Source organism: Stigmatopora argus, chromosome 10 (assembly GCF_051989625.1).
Source record: "Stigmatopora argus isolate UIUO_Sarg chromosome 10, RoL_Sarg_1.0, whole genome shotgun sequence".
In the NCBI taxonomy this organism is placed as follows: Eukaryota; Metazoa; Chordata; class Actinopteri; order Syngnathiformes; family Syngnathidae; genus Stigmatopora; species Stigmatopora argus.
Window position 1 is genome coordinate 424,617 of NC_135396.1, and position 20,835 is coordinate 445,451.

Sequence of the window (20,835 nt, forward strand, 5' to 3'; positions counted from 1 at the left end):
TTTGAAAAACGATATCCAATATCGTCAATAATAAGGTTAGATGATTCGTTTCTCTTGATTGACTCACGAATATCATATGTACAGCTAGATGTCTCATGCGCTTCAAGATCGTACTATCGTTCACGTGCTTGGAAAGAATTCTTTTTATACTTTATAGTTGTCTTTTTTGAGGCATTGTTTTATTTTTACGAGACACTTAAAATGTCGAATGAATTTATCCTGCTTTTAAATAAAGGTTCTGCAGTAATATGCCCCTTATTGTAATTAATTGCAAAACAAATCTATTCTCGATGAATTGTAATTGTAAGAAAAACAAAACATTGGATGTAAAAGGATGTGGCTACTTATTTTATTGACATGGTTGTCTGCAGCAAATAATCACGGTTCAGTTGACATGTATTGTTGTCATTGGCAACCAATCAGTTGTGTTTTTTTCTTGAATTACTTTAGCATAAAACTGTTAGCATACTAGCATTATTTACTAGCTGAAATACTAGCACGCTAACAGTCACTACGCTAATGTGGCCGACTTTTGTCAAGAAAAATGAAACGTGGAGAGAAAAATGACAAATATCGCTCTGGCGCCAGACTGGGATAGAGTCAGAGCGCCCTGGTCTCAGTGGCCCAGACAGCCCAAAAACCTCAAGTTCAGGATCATCAGCTGGTTGTCGAGGACTTTGCGGACGATGCCGTCGTCTCCGTCGATGCTCAGGAGCGTGCCCGTGGCCTCGCGGTGCTCTCCCAAAATTACCTTGACCTGCAACCGTACCAGGGTTATTTGATTCTTTTGCCAGCCGCTGCCACCGCCGCCACCGGAGCTTACCTTGTCGTTCTTGGTGGGCGTGACGGGCTCCAGGTGGTCGCCGCTGACGCTCACCACCTTCTCCGACTCCTGCATGAACACGGAGCACATGCCGCCCTGCCGCCACGCGCCTTACGTTATTAACATTTTCCTCGAGTCGCTCCCATCTTTTTGGGGTGTGGATGGGAGCGGTAGCGGATTGGCCGCCGCTGCCTTCTCACCGTAACGCTCCGGATGACACCCGTCTGGCCCATCAGGTCCATGAAGGCGTCCTTGACCCGCACCAGGATGTCGGTGGTCACCCAGTCGCTGCCGCCCTGCTCGATGTTGGAGCCCGGCGTGTGAGGGTTGTAGCCGCCCGGGGAGGGCGCTCCGGGCGTCATGGGGCTGTAGCCCACGGGGCTGGGGCTCGGGCTGGCCTGATTTGGATTCAAAATGCTCATTTCAGATTGGATTTCAACAAAGAAAAAAGCCCTTTGGATTAAATCGGGACATTTTTTGCAAACGTATTCCTTCACTATGTAAGGCGGCGATGTCCGGAAGGAAGAACGCTACCTGATAGGCCATGGGCGACGGCGTCGGGTGGTAGCTGGCGGGCGAGTGCGTGTTCTGGAAGCCCACGGGCGAGGGCGCCACCTGGTGGTAGCTCTGCGGACTCGGGCTGGGCTGGTAGGAGCCCGGGGGCGAGGGCACGGCGTAGGGAGAATATTGCTCCGTGTTGTACCTGCGTGACGTCCCATGGCAGCATTTAACCACCCGCTCGTGCGTGCGTGAGGTCGGCGTCTTTGGACGCCACCCGACTTCAAATTGCCCCGTCCACCCCGAGCGATACTCACATGGCGGGCGTGCCGGGCGTCTGAGGGTTGAACGTATTGTTGACCGGCGGGGACGGGGCTTCCGGGTAGCCCGGCGTCTGCGGATTGGACGCGCCCCCGTAACCCTGAGGCGAGGGCGACGGCTCGTCGTCGTAGGCGAAGTCGTACTCCTCGTCGTTCCTGGGGAGTGGGCGGGTCAAAGGCGCCGCCGACGTTCACGCCTGGCGAGAAGTGTCGGCGGCTCGGGCGGCTCACCTGGACGGCGTGTTGGGGTTGCTGGGGTCCCAGGCGCCGCTCTGACCGGGCGTCCTGCTGCCGTCGTGGAGCGGCGTCTGCGAGCCGCTGTGAGGCGTTCGGCTTCCTGGGAAAAGGCCGCAAACACCCTGGCTCAGTAACGCTTTGGGCTCCGTGAGCTCGTCGCCGGCAGATGTCAAGTTGCCACGACGGAGCGTTAAAGAAGAACAAAGCCGCGACGTGACGAGAATGAAGACACGCGTCGAAAAAGTCGCCATTGGCCGCACTGCTCGTCATCATTTTGGGACGAGTCCAATGTTTCCGGGCCGCTCTCCTCACCGTCGTGCAGCGGCGTCTGAGAGCCGCACATGGGCGTCCGGGAGCCCGAGCCGTACATGGGCGTGCGACCGTGGGTGGAGGTCATGCCGGTGTGTTTCTGGGCACCCCTGGAAGAGAGAGAAGGCGGGTCAGGCGCCAGCGAGCCGGCACGAGCCACGGCGGCACGCGTACATGGTGGTCAAGCGCTGTCGGTCCACGGAGATGGTCTGACAGGTGGAGTGAAGCTCCACTCGGGCCGTGGACTCCGTGGCGTCCTTCACCACGCCGATGTAACCTGGGGGGAGTTAAAGCATTCCGGTTTTGTCTGGAACGCCGGAAGCCTACGCGAGCTAAAGCTTGTTCTAATCATCCACACATCCTCTCGCCGGCGTTACCTTTGTATGGACCCTGCGAGATGCGGACCGTCTGTCCGATCAGCTCGTTGTCTCGTCGTCCTCGGCCCCGCCCCATCCCGCCTCCGCCACCCCCTCGCTGCTGAGCGCCTGCGGGACGGGAGCGGCGTCAGAGCGGACGGCGCAGAGCGGGAGCCGGTGCGACTTACCGCCGCCGCCGCCGTGATGCATGGGGCTGCTGATGCGAGGGCTCATGGGAGCGAAGCCGCCCACCGTGAAGTTGGTCACGTCCCTGGGCTAAGAGGCCAAACGGGGTTCCGACATTCAGCGAAAGGAGGCGGACGGGCCGAAGGGCGGCCGTACCTTGGAGCCCCCGGCCAGGACCAAGTGGCGGGTCTTGCACACAAACATTCCTCCGTTCTCCACCAGCTTCTTGCAGTGAAGGAAGGCGAAGCCTCGGAAGAGGTGGCGGATCTCGCCTTCGCGGCCCTACGGGGAAAAATTGACGGCGGGGACATCAAGCGATTACGATCAACCAATATTTGAGCAGTCCAGGCAATGTTTAAATAGGGCGATGGACCGATGGGTTCATTCCTTCACGAGTGTTTTAGCTTCCAAGGAGATGCTGAATTCTAGTTGAGAAAAGCTCATTAAAACACCCAAAGTAATAAATAAAAGGATCAAAATCAGGCAATATTTCCGATTGGCAGACGGTCCTTACCGAGTGCGGCCCGTCGATGACTTTGACGATGTCTTTGACGTGGATGTTGTTCTGCTCCGAGTCCAAGGCCACGGCAAAGCGGTTGTCCTTCTTGCGGTTGACCGCCTGGTGGCGCACCGTCAGCACCTTGCCGTGCATGTTCAACACCTGCCAGGATAGGAGGGCTTTAGAAGAAGAAGAGGAACTACAAGGTTTTTTTGTTGGCGCCTACCTGGAAGGTTTCCCTCTCCAGACGCACGATGACGCCGACCGTCTGCGGGTCGAGCTGGACCAGCTCCCCCCATTCGTGCTGGCCCCCCGCGTCCACCCCGGACGCCGTCTCCGAGCAGAGCTGCAGATCTCTGGGCAGCACCTTCAGCTGCGAACGGGAGGAGACGGCGGTGGGTGAGGTGGGTCGTTTCGTCGTCGATCGGTGGGCTGAAGCCCGGTCCGATCTGGACCTACCTCGTGCATGGTGAGGTCAGAGAAGAGGATGACAAAGTTCTCCTCCACGCGAACGATGAGCCCCGTGTCGCCTTCGTAGCGGCCGGCGATCACTTTCACGTGGTCGCCCATGCGGAAGTATTTCTTTAACTCTTGAGCCGGAAACTCCAGGGGGTCCTACGTGGGGGGGGGGGGGTGCTCACGTTTGGACTCGTCATCATCCAAAACAGAAATGGCGCACATTGCAAAAAACGGTCGATTTTCTTCTTTGATTTTTCTGCTCAAGTTGGCTCTCTTCTCGGGGTGTACCTTGAGGTCTTCGTGCTTGGGCATGATGGTGATCTTGTTGCCGTCCACGCTGAGGATCCTTCCCTGCAGGTTGATCAACTCGCCCTCGCAGACCTCCACGTTGTCGCCGGCCTGAAGGTTGTGCTCGCGCTCCTTGCCTGCGCACGAAAGAGCGAGCAAGCCGCTGGTAAACGCCGATGGCGCGCCAATCTCGGACAGACGGCCCCTGGCAGGCACGCACCTGATTCGGTCACCACCTCCAAGTCGATTCCTTCCGGTTGGTCTTCAAACTTCTCCAGCTCGGACAGCGTGGGCTTGACGCCGTCCGTGATCTGTCCAGAGGGGGAGGTGTTGTCCGACGACGGCGCCCTTTACGACGATCGATCGTGAACTAGCCGCGTACGGAGGAGTTTGGCGCTCACCACGGCCGACATGGCGAAGCTCTTAAACAGGAATCCCTTGCGACTGTAGCGATTGGCCTCGAAGATCATGAAGTCGCCGTCGTGACTGACCTCGCCTCCCAGCGACCTGTACGCCCAAAAGAGAGAGGGTCACGCCGAGGTACGCCAAGTCGCTCGCCCGCCCGGCGTTGGCACGGACCTGATTTTTTCGGCGTCGAAAAGCCTCTGAGCGGGCCTCTTGAACTTCTTCCTCTTGGCGTACCAGTCTTTCTAAAGACACGTGGACGAGTGCCAACGTAAATGAGCGTACGTATGGAATCGTGCGTGCGACCTACCAGGCTCATCTTGGCTTTGATGCGGTCCAATTCGATGCGAGGGATCATCTTGAGCGAGATGGTGTTCTGACTGGGCTCCACGTAGTCCACCTGGAGAGGGCGCAACATGTCAGAATCTGGCCCGAGCTCCTATTGGGCCGACGACCCTTAATCCTCTCCCTCTCCCGTGTGGATTATTTGCGTGAGAAAAGTGTCCCACGTGGCACCTGGGCAATGTCGTCTTTGTAGAGGCCTCGCTTGAGCCTGACCCAGGACTTGGGCTTGAGATTGGTGACCTCCTTGACCACCTTGAGGACGTCGGTCATCTCCTTGATGGGCACCATCTGCTGTTTCCACAAGCCCATGCGCAGGTTGCCGATGCCCTCGATGGCGGCCTTCACGTGGCTCTGCTTGAAGGACTCCACGTAGATGTAGCCCTTGACGTGATCCGGGGCCACCACCGACTTGATCTGGAGGGGCTGCTCGGGCGGACAGAGAAGGGGGCGTTGACACCTTTTCCCCCGCCGTAGCTGGGCCCGGCGCTCGCTCTTACCGTGTCCGTGAACTGATAGGCGATGAACTTCCTCATCAGCGCAAAGGCAGTTGCTCTCTCTTCCCCGATCTTGCACTTGACGGTCCACAAATTGGGATCCCTGGTGTGGACGGACACAGTCAAATGAGAGGCATATGGATATCGCCATCTAACATGGCTCACAAAGTGTGATTTTTCTTCTTTTTACGGCGCGCGCTACTAGCGAGCGTCGACATACTTGACGCCGGGAAGCAGCTGCTGCTGGGTGATGTCATCGGAGAGCTCCTCGGAGCCGCCGGAGTAGCTACAAACCACAGAAGAAGAAAAGGTCAGGACGCGTTCGACCGCCCGGAACAACTGGATTGGATTTTAGTCGACTATTCAGGCCGTGTTTTGGGGCAGGCCCCGTGACAAGATGGCGGCGCCATTGAGAAAGCGGAAATACTCACTGCTCCCCCCCTGAAGACTTGGCGTACTTCCGCATGTAGTATTCGCCCAGCGCCTCCTCACGGGAGTCTCTGCGGGTGGCAGAAAAAAAAATGTTAAAAGGAAACCAATTTATTGGCTACTGTTGACGGTGAGTATCGGGCAAGGGTCCGACCTCCACAGGTTCTGGAGCCTCCTGGAGCCGGAATGATCTTCGTCCAGAACCACGTGGTCGATGTTGGACACTGAAAGCAGACCATTGTTGTTATTGTTGATGTTGAGACAAGGGCGAGGAAGTTTGGCGTTGGTCGGGAGACTCACCTTCAGCTTCCTCTGCGCAAACGGGCAGCCGGACAAAGAAAACGTCAAAGCATCGTGGGAGAGGGAACAAAGAGCAAAAATTCAGGTTAATGTTGATGTCTTGTTTTAGGTTTATTCGTTCCCCTTTTTTTATTTGTTTAAAATGAAAAAAATGAAAAAAAAATATTTAAATTAGTATTCTGTTTTAAAAAAATACAGCTATAAATAAAAACTGCATTTAAAAATAAAATAAATGGATTTTTTAAAGGGGAACGAATAAACCTAAAACAAGACATCAACATAATAATAATGTCCAATTATTATTATGTTGATGTCTTGTTTTAGGTTTATTCGTTCCCCTTAAAAAAAAATCAATTTATTTTATTTGTAAATACAGTTTTTATTTATAGATGTATTTTTTTTTAAACATAATACTAATTTAAATATTTGTTTTCATTTTAAACAAATGAAATCTTGCTCCTGCTTTGTCCATCTTCCTAATTGTTTTTTTCTTTTTTACCTTTTATTTTATTATATTTATTCTGCAAAAATAATATTAAAATGGACAGAGGGGGAAAAAATCAGGGCTTTTTTTGTTTCATTGTATCTTTTTTAAATGCATATATTTCTTTTATTAGTCGTGTGTGCATCCTGACCTTTCTCCAGGATGTCTTCAGCTCCTTCCTCCCACTGGTCCTCCTCATCTTCATATTCGTCATCCACATCTGAGGGGGGAAAAATAAAAAAATAAAAAAAGAGAAGATGCTACTTTGGAATCGAGAAGCGAAAGTGATGCGCTACCGGCTTCGTCCAGAATGAAGCCCCCGTGCCGCGGCTTTTTTCGAGGACGGTCCTCGTCGTCTTCCTCCTCCTCTTCATCGTACTCGTCGTCCAGGTCCTCGCCCTCCTCCTCGGCCACTTTGTCGCTGCCGACCGGGCTGGCCGTTTCCTCCTGGAAGACAATCACATTTTGGAATGTGGGAGGAAACCGGAGTACCCGGCGAAAACCCACGCAGGCCCGGGGAGAACATGCAAACTCCACAGGTGGACCGACCTGGATTCGAACCCAAGTCCCCCACTATGAGGCCACTTTTCTAACGTGATTTACATGAACCAATTAGTTGATTAATTGCAAAAACAAATCGACTAGCAAATGAATTGTTTGTTGCCACCATAATCTGAAAAAAAAAAATCAACCAATCATTACCAAAAATTGTGTGGACATCTTAACGGATGGCACCTTTAAAAACATCACCTTCATATCCCAAATATTATAGATTTAAAAGACGTAATATTAAGCTTTAATTATTATAGTGCGCTCCTATGGACACAAGATGAAAACTATTTGGAGAAAGGTTGCCACATTTTCAGGAGTTCGAGGCAGTTGTTTACAAACAATTCAATAAGTAGTAGAGGCCATCTTTCAAATGTTTTACACAGTTCAAGCAGAAAAATGATACTTTTTCTAACACTGCAATTGTGATTGTGTTCATGATAGCATTGCTAAGGCTAACCTCGTTCTCGTCCACCTCTTCGGCTTCTCCGTCACTGCTGCGGTCGCTCTGGTTATCAGAGAAGTCGCTGTTGTCGCTGTCAGACATCTTCTATTGCGCCGAGTGACTGCAAGAGTGCAAATTCAGCCAACAAAAGAAGCAACTTAGCTCCGCAGTTTGAATTTAGCGCTACTGAGCTAACGCTAAGCTAATAGCCAACAAGCTAGGCCGAGGAAGGCTAACTTGTCGACTTTTTGGCGCCAAATTGACTTTATCGAAAGCTCCGAAATGGGAAAGCTCTTCCGAGCGCAATAATAAGTATACGCTCTCTCAGTCTGAGGGGTAAAAATGTGTCTTCTTGTTAAGAAAATGGCCGTAAATCGGCCGCTTGTTTTGGATTCGTCTTTCGTACAGCGGGATTTCCGGGGATCTGGCCAGTCTCGCGAGGGTTGGCTTTCTTTGACACTGCCCCTCACTGGTTAACATAAAAAGTGAAATGATTGCAGTAAAAAAGACAGAGGTCTTACTCTGATGGATTTCTAAGAAAAATAACACTTCTTCCCTTATTTTATTCGGGATGACTACATTTACTTGAGTAATATTTTGAAGCTACTTTTACTCGAGTACATTTTTGGCTACTTATCCACATCTGAGTAGAGGCGTGTAAAGTAAATCCATCCATCTTTCCGCCAGCTTTTTGCTTCGCAGTTTAAAGAGTAAACGTTCCTCTTAGTAGGATCTTTGTTAGGCTTTGACGTCAGACATCTCGTTGTTTATCGCGCTCTCTCTCGTGGCCTGATCGCTGCAAAAAGTCGCCAGAATCGCTTCGTGGATTTTGTTCTTCTTCCTCTCCGGAGATGAACAGCGTGGGAGAAGCTTGCACGGAACTCAAACGGGAGTACGACCAATGTTTCAACCGGTGGTTCGCCGACAAGTTCCTCAAGGGGGAGCGCGGCGCCGAGCCGTGCGAGGACAGCTTCCGACTGTACCAGCGGTGCGTGCAGAAGGCCATCAAGGACAAGGACATCCCGGTGGACGGCCTGGACTTCATGGGCCCCAACAAGGACAAGCCCGAGAGCTGAAAAAAACGAGAAATGACTCGAAAAGCCGCCAACAACCATGGACTGCACCTGGGGGCCTACTGAGCATGCGCACTGGAGCTCGCACCTGATGATGACACGCCTGCTGCCAAGAAAACGGCAATGCAGGATTACTACATGACATTTCGTGTTGAGGCCGGTGTATTATTGTTTAATTAAACCGGTCGATATTTGCGATGCTGCAAATACTTTTTTTGCTTACGGAACTTTTTGGGAATAAATGAAACAATTGTGAAGCGGTTGCTTTTTTGTTGTACTTTTGGTTTTAAAACAGTAACTAATGCAGAAGATTCTTTTGTAAAATTAAAAAAAATGGCTTGAGTGAATAAATTACAAAAAAATATATTTTAGTATGCGTTAATATATGTATGAAAAAAACCGCGAAAGTCTTTGTAGCAATTATTAATTTATTTATACAAAGTGGAAGGTCTCTCATTTCTAGCCGTTAGCCGCCACCGTTAGCAACCTGGGCATTAAAATGTTCAGAAGGGGGTGGAGCCATTCTAGAAAAGGGGATTCGACTGAGAGGCAACCTTCTTTCTCCCGGTCTTGATGATGGATGACTTACAATGTGGACACCTGGCGGCAGGTTGCACGCCACGAACGTCAGAAGCTAGTCTCGTTCATGTGCGGTTTGGGGCTACCCGTCGGGGGAGCGGCAGGGCTTTCCGGCGACATTTCGGGCGACGGCGAGGAAGCGGGGGTGGCGGTGCGGCGAGTCGACGCAGGTATTTGCGATTGTGAGTGCGTGGGGCTGGCGGAGGGGGACGGCGGTGTGGGGGCGGCGCTTCTGAAGGAAGGGTGACGAGGGGCGGGCGCCGCGGAGAAAGCCACGGGGGGCGCCCTCAAGCCGAAGCGCGCCTCCAGCTCGCTGCACACGGCCAGACTTCGCCGGACGCCCTCCGACCCCCCGGCCGACGGCGGCGTCGCCACCGCCGCCTCTGAGCCTTTGGCCAGCTCCTGGCAGCGCTCCGCGAAGCCGCCCCTGCGCGTCCAGCCGCATTCTCGATCGGCCAAACGGCGGGGCCGAGGGCTGGACCCGGACAGGCACTGAGGGCCGAACGCGGCGAAGGCGAAGGAGGGCGGCGGTCCCGGTGACGTCGACTTGGGGGGCGCGGCTTGGCGAGGGAGACTACCGTAGAGGGAAGAGCCCCTTCCTCCGAAAGAACCGAGGCGATCCGCTCGGCTGCCGTCGCACGAACCTGAGGACAGACTGGAAGCACGGGAAATTGGTCAGCGACAATAAAATTAAAAAATTGGAGAAAAACGTATAAAAAATTCTTCATTCAGTCCGTCAGTGCCACTGACAAGAACGGACGCCCAATCATACTGCTGTGAATTGAAATGAATTCATCCCTGGCGGACGTCCCATCAATTTGGAGCAGGAGGGGCGGCGAATGAACATTGATTGGTCCCGTCCCGCTTCCGGGCGTACCTGCAGGTGGAGGTTCGGGGCGTGCTGTCGGGAGTTCTGGTGAGAGCCAGGTCACACTGGTCCAGAAGCGCCAGCAGCTCCTCCTCCGTGGGCCCGCCCAGAGCTGAAACCGGACGACCACATTGCCCATCAGAACCCGCTCGGACGGACGGACGGACAGATGAACAGACGGACAGTCACCTCGGATGTCCACCTTCCCCGCGATCTCCATGGCCGTGGTCAGGTCCCACATTTGGATGCTCCCGTTGGCGTGGCCGCTGAACAGGTAGCGTCGAGGCCGCGAGCCGATGCGACTGGAGCCTTCGCACTCGTGCACCACAAACGCCGTGATGGACGTAGCGTCCACCGAGCGCACCTCGCACACCCTGACGCGCAAGGGCTGGCCGTTAGCACCGCCACACGCCCGGTCCGCTTCCAGCCAGCCAAAGGACAAACGTAACGAGCTTGAAATTGTTAAGTCACCTCTTCCCGTTGGACGACAGCCTGACGTAGAGTTTGTCGGTGTCCGGGACCACTCTCTGGATGAAGACCTGCTGGTCGTCTCGCTCTCCGTACGGCCCTGTTGAGTGACAAGAATTCAACCTGTGAACGGCCAATCCTCGCCAAAGTACGGCATAGCCGCGTGCGGGCGGTGACCTTAACGAGGGGGCCGGAAAAGTCTAAAAAGTCAAGAACAGTAACCCACCTATTTCGGTCCCGGCGCTGCACCCCCCCTGCCCGTCCACTTCATCCAGGCTGAGAATCTTGAAGGAGGTGAGCGGCGTGGAGCCCGGCTGGGTGGAGATCATGCCCCGGAAGCGCGTCACCGTCCACGTGCGGACGTGGTTGTTGTCGGCGCACACTGGCGAGCGGCCGGATGGACGGACGGCGTCAGCTGAGGTGGGGAGCCGGCCGGTGGGACGCTCGCCGTCCGTTACCTGAGATGAGGTGCTTCTCGGACAGCATGATCTTGGTGACGGGGCTTCGGTGGACCGAGAAGGTCTGGAAGAGCTGCGGGCCCGAGCCCACCGTCTCCGGGTGCTGCACGATGACGCGCACCGCTCCGGAACTGGTGCCGTAGGCGATCTCGATCCAGTTGCCGCTGTCGCCTGAAACCAAGAGGAAGTCGTTGCCTGACTTTGACTCTTTCGGGGGTCGGCGTCCGTACTGGTTTTGGGCGTGAGGTAAACGCTGAGCGCGGTGATGGCGTCCTCGGCGGGGTCTCGATAAAGTTCCGTCACCAACAGGTCGTTGTCTTTCATTCTCAGGGGAAACTTCTGAACGTCTGAAAGGGACAACGGCGGTCAGCGGCGCCCTCCGCCGGCCCACCTTCCGCTTTGCGGTTTTCGTACCGATGTAGTAGATGGATCCGTTGTTGCACCCGAGGATGAGGAAGGAGGCGGCCGTGTCGTAGCTGCTGATGGGAACCACGTCTTGGTTCTGCGCCACAATTTCAGAAAATGGCGTCACCAAGGGCCAAACAAAAATCTTCAATATGTTAGCTAAAGCGGCAAACTTTTGTTCTTCAATCCCCGTGTTATTTTTTCTTAATCCGTGAATCCGATATTTCTTCCTACGTTGGCTCACCTGCCAGTGCTTGGTGACGGCGTTCCACACGCCGACCTTCCCGGTGTGACTGGTGGCGATCAGCTGGTTCCCCACGAAGAAGAGGGACTCCACCGGCACGTTGAGGCCAAAGACGCCTGAAAGATGGCGGCGACGCGTGAGGAACAAGGAAAGGAAGACCGCGGCGGGGGACGCCGACCTCTCACCGATCTCGTTGCCGTTGCCGTCGGGGCAGATGGACCAGAGGATGATCTCGGTCCCCGAGGCCACGGCCACCATCTTGTCGTTGTCCCCGAGGCAGCCGCCCATCACCCTGGCGTTGAGCGCCACCCGGTCGATCAGGCAGTCCAGGCGAGGAGACGTGAAGACCTGCTGCCACCCGCTCGACTCCTTCACCCTGAATCCGCAAAATTGTCAACCAATAAATTCTCACCTCAGAAACTTCCAATGAGGCGGTCACTAGTCGACGCCCAACCCATTTGAAGTGGGAGGGTCCAACAAACCCTCCCACCGCAAACGGGGGCCAATCGCCACAAAGCGCTCGTCTTTCAAACCCTTCTCGAAAGCCACAATGTCCGTTTTGCGTACCTGTAACAGGCCACGAAGTGTGAGTACGCCACCGCGATCCAATTGTGATGACCGCAGATGATCCGAACCAGGCCCGGGTCTGACGACGGACCCGCGTGCGTAAAATTCCAATCGGCGGCCATTAGCGGCGGAGCGGGCGGTCGTTCGCCAAGCGCTTTCCGACCTGCCGACGACGCCCTCTCGTCGCCCCTCGTCAGCATCCCGGAGTTGCCCAGGTTGGGGGGCATGGTGTTGCTGCGTCGGACCGGCGCTCTCTCGCCGGGCGCCAATCGACCCGCCGGGAACTGGGAGCCGGCCACGCTGTGACGGTTGCGCCGCTTGGCCGGGTGGACTGCAACACAGACGTGACACACGGCGGTCAGTACGTTAACGTTGTCACATTAGAGTAGCGTGAAAACAAATACTGCCATATGTTATTACAGTAGTATATATATATTTACCCGGCGGAGGCAGGTAGCCGTTAAATAGGACGTTTCCACAGGAGGAGCGGTCCAACTCGTCGCACAGCTGCAGTTTACGCACTGGACACACAGCGGCGACGGGGTTAGTTAGAGTTTGCGAGGGAGTGCAAATGGCAAGAAACAAAACACAATTTTCATTTCCCCCCCATGAATTGCTAAAACAACATTGCTCTTTTTTCTCTCGTAGTTTTGACACAAAATGTGTATTTAGTCATTTGGAGTAGTAAACTAGTGGATGTATTTGACAGCTTTGAAAACCCCCCAAAAACTCAGCAAAAGGCCCAGGGGTCACCGAGAGGCGTGATCCCGTAGAACTCGGCCTCGTGCATGAGCATGTGCACGCTGACGGAGCGTGGGTGAAGTTCTTTGGTCCGCAGGAAGTTGAGGATGGAGGCGAACAGAGAGGGATCTCTGTCGATAAAGATCTGAGGACAAACGGGAGGCGGTGTTAGGGTGCTGCTTAAATGCGGAGCAAAAGTCGAGCTAGCTAGCTAGCTGTCAGCATTTGTTAAAGTTGCGTGGCTTCAAGTTACGTCCAATCCGTTAAGGGTTAGAGTTATGGACTTACAGCTCCTGTTTCATCCTTCAAGGTGGAAATGCGTCCGCTCAAAAGACTGGAAACACACACACACAGACAATGGTGATTTTGGAGTGTATATTTCTATGCAAACATAGCCACGGTCGCAAAATTATTGACTTCCACAAACACTTTAACATCTCCATTACTATTTGCCACGTTTTTGAGTTTTTTTATGAATAGAGAAACGATTCAAAGTACACCAATTGGAATGGTGCCGATTGTAATGATACCAATTTCTTTTTCAGTTCTTAATTTCTTTTCGGTCGCATAACAAGCTCGTAGTAAGTTGTTCTGTGGTTTGTTTTGAATGCCCACCTGGAGAAAAAGGAGTCTGGAACCCACGTCAGCGTCTGGCGGGAGGTGCTGAACCTAGAAAAACAAACATCTTTAAAATTTTGGACGTCTCTAGCCGTCAATAGCAGCCACCAGATTCTAATGATTTGTGGATGGAAGGATTTCAAGGAAAAGTTTGGACACCCCTGTGCTGGGATAAAACCATTTAACCCTCAAATAAGATTAAGGCTGTTAAAAGATTGGACAGTTGCTGGTCTGTTTTCTTAGTTGCAGTTTATACGTGCCATTTTCTCAAGAGTTTATGTAAAAACAGTTCTTAGTGACACCAAATCCAATTTGTTTAGCACTATCAAGAGAAGCCAAATGAGTTCAACAATACGGCTAGCATCGCAACTCCGTCCATTGTCGGTCTTTAGTCGCTCATAAATCGGCACAATTTACACAAAATGTTCATCTGGGTTTTACATGTCTGTTGAGCTACAAAACATTTTAATGTGCTTAGCTTGAGTAAGGCACAATAAGTTACTTGAGTATTGGGGCACTGGCTGTGACGTGAAGGCGTCCCACCGACGATGCTAACGCTAGCCGCGGTTATCCGACATAAACATTTCCTCCTCACCGCTTCCCTCCCACGTTTAAATGGATAAGGTCTCCACTCTTGGGCGTGTTAGACATCATGCCGCGGGCCCACCGACAGCTCAAAGTCAAAAAAGGACACTTTTAATCCATATTTTTGGGACGGAGTGAGCTTCCGCTAGAGTGGTTGAAGCTACTTCCGGAATTGCAATGGGGACATTGGCGGGAAAGAAAACCCGAAAAGGAGCATTTTGGCTAGGTTGGAATGGGAATGGCTATTCGTGTTAGCCCAAATGAATCTGATGAACAAAAACATTTGTGCACTCACTAAGAGAAAAACAAAAATGAACCCACAACCCAAAAAAATACTAAAAATGCTCGTGAATTTTGTTTTGAGAACACTTTTTTTAATTAGATCCGCACATTTTGGAAACATGTTTTTGCGTGTGCATAACTTTTTGGGGGTGTCCATTTCTGAGTGAACATATGAATGTTAAGTTTTACATAAGTGTATGAAAATATTATTTACGCTTTTGGGAGTGTCATTACTGTGAAAACATGGCGGCACAGAAAGCGCACCATTGGTGGCCCCTCATTGAATTAGACATCAATTGTTAGCGGGGGCTTGCAATGAGTTTGATGCAAGGAAAGAACAAACAAAAAAGTACAATTCAAACAAACATTTTGCACGTCTACTTTGATTTCCAGCGGCGTGGTGTGCGCACATGTTGTTTCAGCAGGAATTCTCTGCTTCCTGCTCGTGTCTTGCGGCCAACGCCATTTTCCTGCCATTCTCCCGCGCAGCAAGTTAGCGTGGGTCGTCGTCGGTCTAGAGGACTTCCCCTAACTTATCTTCTCTGTAGCCGGAAGGTTATCATTTTCAAAGTTGTTCCTATACGAGTCCGTTTCATTTGTCACTCATTTGTAATTTTATGGATGCTTCGATTAAATAAAGCGGCTGGCTTTCTTACATTTGCTATTCAAAGTGCGTTGATGCTATGTTCCTTAGCTTTTTTAAAAAAATGTTGCCATCAAATAGGCTCTTTAAGTTTTCAGGGTTCTTCAAATGTTCAAATTTGTTTGTAAAGTTTTACTTTGCTATGTTCCTTAACTTTTTTAAAAAAAAATGTTGCCATCAAATAGGCTCTTTAAGATTTTCAGGGTTCTTCAAATGTTCAAATTTGTAAAGTTTTGGGTCTAATATCATCCATATTCCTTATATTTGTGGTAGCAACCTTTAATAGATGACCTTTTTTTCATATTTTTACAATTTCACCTGAAAGTCATCGTTAAAATATTTTCATATATATGACATTAACGTTTTATAATTGAGTTAATTTTCCCCCAATATCTATTTCATATATTTAGTAATATATTAGAATTAGTTTTCCATATCAAAGTTGGTGGTTATGCTTCTCTTTTATTTATTTATTTAGATTAATCTTTCTTTCATGATATTATTCATCTTCTGAAGCATTTTTCCTCAGCAGGCTCACTGGAGCTTCTCGCTTTCTCATGACATTTGTCACGTATGAAATATGGTTCAATCTTTTTATCACATATTTGTCCTAATTTTAGTACGTGCAAGAGAGAGAGAGAGAGAGAGAGAGAGAGAGTGAGAGAGAGTGAGAGAGAGAGAACGTGGGAGGGACATGGGATGTCTCGGAAGCCAAAAGCAGAAGACCCATTGTGAAGTGAAGACGAGGCAAAAGGGCCAAGCATCTAAAAAGTTTCTTTTAAGGTGAGTGAACTTTTCGTCCAGTTCGAGCAGTCTAACCTTTCCTTTTCTTTCCTTTCCTTTCCTAAGAAAGGTCGCGTGAATGGCTTTTCTGGCAGAGTCGATGGTATTTTCTCCGGACGTATTTCCGAACGGCTGTTTTGATTTTCTCAGCCCGTACAGGAATAAACAGTATATAGTGCAGTATCCAAACTATTGCGGGTCCCGGTTTATCCTCTAACGGCGCGTGATCTTCTCAGGGATGGATTTGGCCAACTCCAGCCACTTCCCCGGCAACCAATCGGACGTGAGCAGCGTCTTCACCCGGCGGGCGCTCCCCTGGCTCTACTTGGCGGCGTGCGCGGCGGGCCTGCCGCTCAACGGCGCCGCCGCCTGGATCTTCTTCCGCGTGCCCAGCGACTCGGCCCTGGTGGTGTACCTGAAGAACATGGCGGTGGCCGACCTCCTCATGCTGGCCACCTTCCCCTTCCGGGTGGCCGTGGACCTGGGCGTGGGCGGTTGGCGCCTGCGGGCGCTCACGTGCCGCTACACCTCCGTGCTCTTCTACGCCTCCATGTACGTGGGGATCCTCCTCATGGGGCTCATCAGCCTGGAGCGCTACGTGAAGATCGTGGGCCCGACCCGGTGCCGGTGCCGGTGCCGATGCCGGGGCCACTTCCTGCGGGATCCCGGCGCGGCCCGGGTCCTGGCGGCGCTGGCCTGGGGCCTCCTGGCGGCCTGCGCCCTGCCCAACGCGGCGCTGACCCGCCGGCCCGCCGACGAGGAGTCCTCCCGCCACTGCGTGCGCCTCAAGACCCCGCTGGGGGTGCAGTGGCACCGGGCGTCGACCTTCTTCAGCGTGGCCCTCTTTTGGCTCACCCTGCTGGTCCTGGCCTTCTCCTACTGGTCCATCGCCCGGCGGATCTGCCGCTCCTACCGCCGCGTGCGGCGGGACGGCGCCGGCGTGGGCCGCAAGTCCAACCGCGGCATCTTGTGCCTGCTGGCCGTCTTCTTCGTGTGCTTCGTGCCCTACCACGTGTGCCGCGTGCCCTACACCCTCAGCCAGATGCCGGTGTCGGGCTTCGGCCGGGACCGGCGCTTCCTGCTCTTCCAGGCCAAGGAGGCCACGCTCTTCCTGTCCGCCGCCAACGTCTGCCTGGACCCCGTCATCTACTTCCTCATGTGCCGCAAGTTCAGGGAGTCTCTGCTGGCGCGTCTGTCCAGACGGGACCCCGGGACCGCCATCGTGGTCGCCGGCGCGCCCAGTGTCAGCGACATCTAGGAACATCTAGGAGCCGCTCGCCATCACGGAGGGTGCTGCGACACCCCAAATTGGGAGCCTCCTTTTTGTCCATTGACGTAGTGGATTTGACTGTCCTCTAACGAACACTAGAGGTACTGTAGTTGTAAGCAGCCCAGCCTGTTCTTGCTCAATATGACAGACAGAGGGCAGTGTTTTCCCACTGATGGAAATGAAAGAGCCACGTACTTTTGGGACAAATAAAAATGTTTAAGCCGCAATACTAGCCCACGAAATGATGTCAATGAAATGAAATTTTCAAATGAAGGATTTACAGGGCAAAAAGAGGCTCTGTTAATCAGATTTCCATATGAACCCTCTAATCTAAAAAAATGAATAAACTAATCTAATGAATTTTTAAAAATGGCCATTATTTAAGGTGATATTTTTAGACGAAATAGGCTGACTTGGAAAACAAATCTTCACCTTAAAAATATAAATAAATATAGACTACTATATCCAACGGAATATATATATTTTTAATTTACCGCTGACGTTTCAACATATTTTGTATTTCATTATTTTGACTGTAAAATAGTTCTGATTTGAAATCCTATTTTGTTTTTAGTCGAACATGATTCTCATGCGCCTTCTTTGGAAAGCCGCAATGCAAATGTCGACGTAACGTGACAGGTCGCGCTCTCGCCAAAGAGGAAGTGGCGAGACCGACACCAGGCAGGCAGATGGGCCGAGCGCGAGTGCCGAAGGTAGACCTTATATTTTGATCTGCTCGACCTTATTTTGATCTGCTCAATCGTCTTCTGGCTCGCCATCTTCCAGTAAGTCAACAAACGTCTGCCTTTTTTTTCCCAGCTAAAAAAAAATACGAGCGGCGCCTGAGCCAACTTCCCTTCGCGCATCTCTTTGGGAGGAAACGGCGTGCGGCGTCATGAGCGAGTCCTACAACCGCTCTTCCGAGCAGAGCGCGTGCGCCCCGTGGACCGGCTACGTCTTTTCGACCGTCTACGGCCTGGTCTTCCTGGTGAGAGACAAAGATTTGATGGGCGGCTGACGCTCGAGGGGGGTCTGAGGGTCCGAGTACTTATCTCTAAAAGCCAGTTGAGTACGGAATGAATGAAAGCGTGACCCAGCTCGCCACTTAGACAGGTTTGCTGCTCAACGGCTTGACGCTGAGGGTTTTTCTGCGCCGCGGCGGCGGTGGCGGAAACGCTGGCTCGTCGCGCTGCGTGGGAATCTACCTGAAGAACCTGGCGGCCGCCGACTTCCTGCTGACTCTTTGCCTCCCCTTCCGCGTGGCCAAGCACGCCGCCGCCGGGCCCTCGGGCCTTCTTCTCCGGGTCTACTGCGGCTTGGGGGCGCCGGCCTTCTACCTCAACATGTACGCCAGCATCCTGTTCATGGGACACATCGCGGGCAACCGGTAAGCGCCGCTTCGGTTTCAATTTCCCGGTTGGATGGCCACGGCGCGGCGTCAAGAAGCCCCTCCCGCCTGCGCAGGTACCTGAAGATCGTCCATCCTCTGCGCACGCACCCGCTGCAGTCGCCACGGGCGGCCCGCGCCGTCTGCGCCGTGACGTGGCTGCTCCTTTTCACCCTGGCGGGAACGTACGTCGTCCTGTCGCTGCTCACCGACAAGGCGCCGTCCGCGGAGTCGCGCGACTGCGACGACCTGCAAAGCGAGCAATCCAAGGCGGTTTACAAGGTGAGGCGGCATAACTGCTTTGCATTTACGTACACGTTGCTCTATTCTTTTGTCATCTCAACCTTTATCGGGTTTAAATACGGTGAAATACAATTAAACCCGAGTTATTTCTCTCGGAGAGCGCCCAAAGTCAACAGGAAGTCACCCAAAGTGAACGGTAAAGGAGTCCCAAATCATCTTTTGGCAAAGCCTCAAAACAGAAGTGACCTAAAATAAACAGGAAGTAACATCAATGAAAGCTCAAATCAACTGTTCGCAAACCCTATACGTGGGCCAAAAAAATCTCAACAGGAAGTGATCTGTAAGTGGGCCGAATTCAACAGGTAGTGACCCAAAATCCACAGGGAGTAACCCCCAAAAACACCACTATTACTTGATCCAGAAATGTCCCAAAATCAACAGGAAGTGACCCAATGACGGAGCCAGAAAAGTCAGGAAGTGACATGCGTTTGTTTGTCGGCGAGCAGGCGTTCCACGTCTTCTGGGCCGCCGTCTTCCTGTCGGTCCTGGCGGCCGTACTCTTCTTCTACGGCGGCACCTCCCGCAGGCTGGCGGCGGCGCGTCGTCGCCGCCCCTCCTCGTCCGGGTGCCGCCGGCTGGCCGAGGCGCGGCGCAACGCCCAGGTCCTGGCCGCCGTCTTCTGCGTCTGCTTCGTGCCCTACCACCTGGCGCGCCTGCCGTACGCCGTGATCCGGCCAACCGGCTGCTCGGCCTGGTTCTACCTGAAGGAGGTCGGCGTGGCCGTCTCCGTCCTCAACGTCTGCTTGGACCCTCTCCTCTACTTCATGTTCTGCAAAGCCTTCCGGGAGCGGCGGAGGCGGGCCGACGCGCCGGCTTCGGCCCGGCCGGCCGTCGCCGAGCCGACGTTCCGGAAGACGTCCACATGTCCTTCCACCAGTGACTTTACTTGACCCTTGGCCGCTAAAATAACTCCAGTTGCTTCGATCCCTAGTTGTTTTCCAGGAAAGCTTGATTTTGGTTCGACGTCTCTTCCCGCCAATGGCAGTCAGTCCATGAATGAATCTAGGAAATATCAGTTCTTGAGGAAGGTCCTTCATCTATTGCAGTAAACGAGTGAGAAATGAGCAAAGGAGCAGTTCTTTTCAATGGCTTATGTTGCCCCTACCAACATGGCTGCCATGTACGCCAAGTGGGGGCAAATAATATACATTGTTACAGTCAAATTCTGGGAAAAAAAACTGCATATTTATTCTTTTGAGCGTACTTGTGGCTGAAAGTATGTACCTGTAATCTGTAAATAGATCAAAATAGTTGCCTTTTTCCTTCCTCATGAAGCTGTTATCAGTGAAAATATAAAATAGTACACGTGGAATTGCAGGATTGTCCATGTTGGCTTTGAAATGAGCAGAGTTTACCGTAAGTCGTTCTTCTCGAGGCGTGAAAAAAAAAGGAAAAGGTTGAAATGGTCCGTGGCGGGATGACGTTTTGTCCTTTTTAGGCCAGCTTTTGAAAAGCGCGGCGGAGCAAAAGACCCAAGCGGGCCGGACGGGGTCAGTCGGTGTCGTGGGAACGCCGCAAAAATAAACACAAGTGCTTTCAATTTCAGCTGACGTCACTTTTAGCCTGCCTTTCTTCCTCTTCGAAAACTTTCTTTCCTTCGTCTGTCCGTCCCCGCCGGTCCAAACGGATTGGACGTCCGGCGCCGGCCGTCCGATTAAGCAAACTTCATTTTTTTTCATTTTCTGAACCACTTATCCTCACAAGAGTGGTAGGGGGTGCCGGAGCCTATCCCAGCCAACTATTGGGGACACCTAGAATCGGTAGCCAGCCCATCACAGGGCACAAATGACCAATCACTCATCGCGAGGAACAAGTTAGCATACAATTAGCTTAGCATGCATGTTTTTGGGATGTGGGAGGAAAGCAGAGTACCCCCGAGAAAAGCCATGCAAGCGAGTCCCGGAAGAACCTACAAACTCCACGCCGAAGGCCCGACCTGGCATCAAACCCAAAACCCCAGAACCGTAGGCGCTCACCCGCGGGGGTCAAACTTCCACATGTAATTTGACCTTTGTTACCATCAGAAGCAGACGCGACGTGGACGCTATTTTACGCACGCTAATCGCCCGAAATGACTCGAGCTAACGCTACGCACCTAGCGTACGTAAATCCAGTTAGCGTGGCAATTGAATGAG

General features: G+C 52.4%; 5 protein-coding genes across 8 annotated transcripts; 3 read left to right on the plus strand and 2 right to left on the minus strand.

Moving 5' to 3' along the window:
• Positions 1-475: 475 nt before the first annotated feature.
• On the minus strand, positions 476-7,954 carry supt5h (SPT5 homolog, DSIF elongation factor subunit). The gene is made up of 28 exons (XM_077610555.1): positions 7,442-7,954; positions 6,729-6,879; positions 6,584-6,652; positions 5,949-5,960; positions 5,803-5,872; positions 5,651-5,719; positions 5,440-5,505; positions 5,223-5,322; positions 4,897-5,148; positions 4,691-4,780; positions 4,555-4,625; positions 4,377-4,482; positions 4,196-4,286; positions 3,976-4,112; positions 3,688-3,843; positions 3,455-3,601; positions 3,244-3,390; positions 2,886-3,011; positions 2,732-2,819; positions 2,565-2,672; positions 2,362-2,464; positions 2,191-2,297; positions 1,873-1,978; positions 1,639-1,797; positions 1,358-1,526; positions 1,024-1,221; positions 824-919; positions 476-757 (listed from the first exon to the last, which is right to left on the minus strand). The coding sequence occupies exons 1-28, from the start codon at positions 7,526-7,528 to the stop codon at positions 617-619; spliced, it is 3,222 nt and encodes a 1,073-aa protein (XP_077466681.1). The 5' UTR covers positions 7,529-7,954; the 3' UTR covers positions 476-616.
• A 23-nt stretch (positions 7,955-7,977) lies between these two features.
• triap1 (TP53 regulated inhibitor of apoptosis 1) lies at positions 7,978-8,756 on the plus strand. The gene has a single exon (XM_077610562.1). It carries the CDS (start codon positions 8,278-8,280, stop codon positions 8,500-8,502), a length of 225 nt encoding a protein of 74 aa, XP_077466688.1. The 5' UTR covers positions 7,978-8,277; the 3' UTR covers positions 8,503-8,756.
• A 153-nt stretch (positions 8,757-8,909) lies between these two features.
• shkbp1 (SH3KBP1 binding protein 1) lies at positions 8,910-18,318 on the minus strand. 4 transcript variants are annotated; one of them, XM_077610557.1, is made up of 17 exons: positions 14,043-14,227; positions 13,445-13,498; positions 13,118-13,163; positions 12,842-12,974; positions 12,529-12,609; positions 12,252-12,419; positions 12,089-12,167; positions 11,707-11,897; positions 11,522-11,637; positions 11,287-11,374; positions 11,103-11,219; positions 10,873-11,043; positions 10,641-10,796; positions 10,418-10,514; positions 10,136-10,320; positions 9,956-10,058; positions 8,910-9,733 (listed from the first exon to the last, which is right to left on the minus strand). In XM_077610557.1, the coding sequence occupies exons 1-17, from the start codon at positions 14,099-14,101 to the stop codon at positions 9,127-9,129; spliced, it is 2,451 nt and encodes an 816-aa protein (XP_077466683.1). In that variant the 5' UTR covers positions 14,102-14,227; the 3' UTR covers positions 8,910-9,126. The 4 variants fall into 4 exon arrangements, with proteins under 4 accessions (XP_077466683.1, XP_077466684.1, XP_077466682.1 ...); XM_077610558.1 differs by lacking the exon at positions 14,043-14,227 and adding an exon at positions 18,216-18,318 and having other exon boundaries at positions 12,089-12,419; XM_077610556.1 differs by having other exon boundaries at positions 12,089-12,419; positions 14,043-14,228.
• On the plus strand, positions 15,854-17,314 carry LOC144083649 (P2Y purinoceptor 14). Its single transcript, XM_077611641.1, has one exon. The coding sequence runs from the start codon at positions 15,979-15,981 to the stop codon at positions 16,996-16,998; it is 1,020 nt and encodes a 339-aa protein (XP_077467767.1). The 5' UTR covers positions 15,854-15,978; the 3' UTR covers positions 16,999-17,314.
• LOC144083078 (P2Y purinoceptor 14-like) lies at positions 17,565-20,674 on the plus strand. Its single transcript, XM_077610561.1, has 5 exons — positions 17,565-17,723; positions 17,830-17,998; positions 18,120-18,397; positions 18,475-18,679; positions 19,147-20,674. The coding sequence occupies exons 2-5, from the start codon at positions 17,906-17,908 to the stop codon at positions 19,588-19,590; spliced, it is 1,020 nt and encodes a 339-aa protein (XP_077466687.1). The 5' UTR covers positions 17,565-17,723; positions 17,830-17,905; the 3' UTR covers positions 19,591-20,674.
• The last annotated feature ends 161 nt before the right edge of the window (positions 20,675-20,835 follow it).

Excerpts from the sequence above, each read along its gene's own strand:
- supt5h (XM_077610555.1), bottom strand. The coding sequence starts at position 7,528 with ATGTCTGACAGCGACAACAGCGACTTCTCTGATAACCAGAGCGACCGC. Across the intron at positions 5,720-5,802 it reads AGGCTCCAGAACCTGTGGAG|AGACTCCCGTGAGGAGGCGC; the intron begins GTCGGACCCTTG and ends TGCCACCCGCAG. Across the intron at positions 2,673-2,731 it reads GCATCACGGCGGCGGCGGCG|GCGCTCAGCAGCGAGGGGGT; the intron begins GTAAGTCGCACC and ends CCCGTCCCGCAG.
- triap1 (XM_077610562.1), top strand. The coding sequence starts at position 8,278 with ATGAACAGCGTGGGAGAAGCTTGCACGGAACTCAAACGGGAGTACGAC.
- shkbp1 (XM_077610556.1), bottom strand. The coding sequence starts at position 14,101 with ATGATGTCTAACACGCCCAAGAGTGGAGACCTTATCCATTTAAACGTG. Across the intron at positions 13,499-14,042 it reads TTAAACGTGGGAGGGAAGCG|GTTCAGCACCTCCCGCCAGA; the intron begins GTGAGGAGGAAA and ends TTGTTTTTCTAG. Across the intron at positions 11,638-11,706 it reads CGGCAACGGCAACGAGATCG|GCGTCTTTGGCCTCAACGTG; the intron begins GTGAGAGGTCGG and ends GCCATCTTTCAG.
- LOC144083649 (XM_077611641.1), top strand. The coding sequence starts at position 15,979 with ATGGATTTGGCCAACTCCAGCCACTTCCCCGGCAACCAATCGGACGTG.
- LOC144083078 (XM_077610561.1), top strand. The coding sequence starts at position 17,906 with ATGAGCGAGTCCTACAACCGCTCTTCCGAGCAGAGCGCGTGCGCCCCG. Across the intron at positions 17,999-18,119 it reads TCTACGGCCTGGTCTTCCTG|ACAGGTTTGCTGCTCAACGG; the intron begins GTGAGAGACAAA and ends CTCGCCACTTAG. Across the intron at positions 18,680-19,146 it reads AATCCAAGGCGGTTTACAAG|GCGTTCCACGTCTTCTGGGC; the intron begins GTGAGGCGGCAT and ends GTCGGCGAGCAG.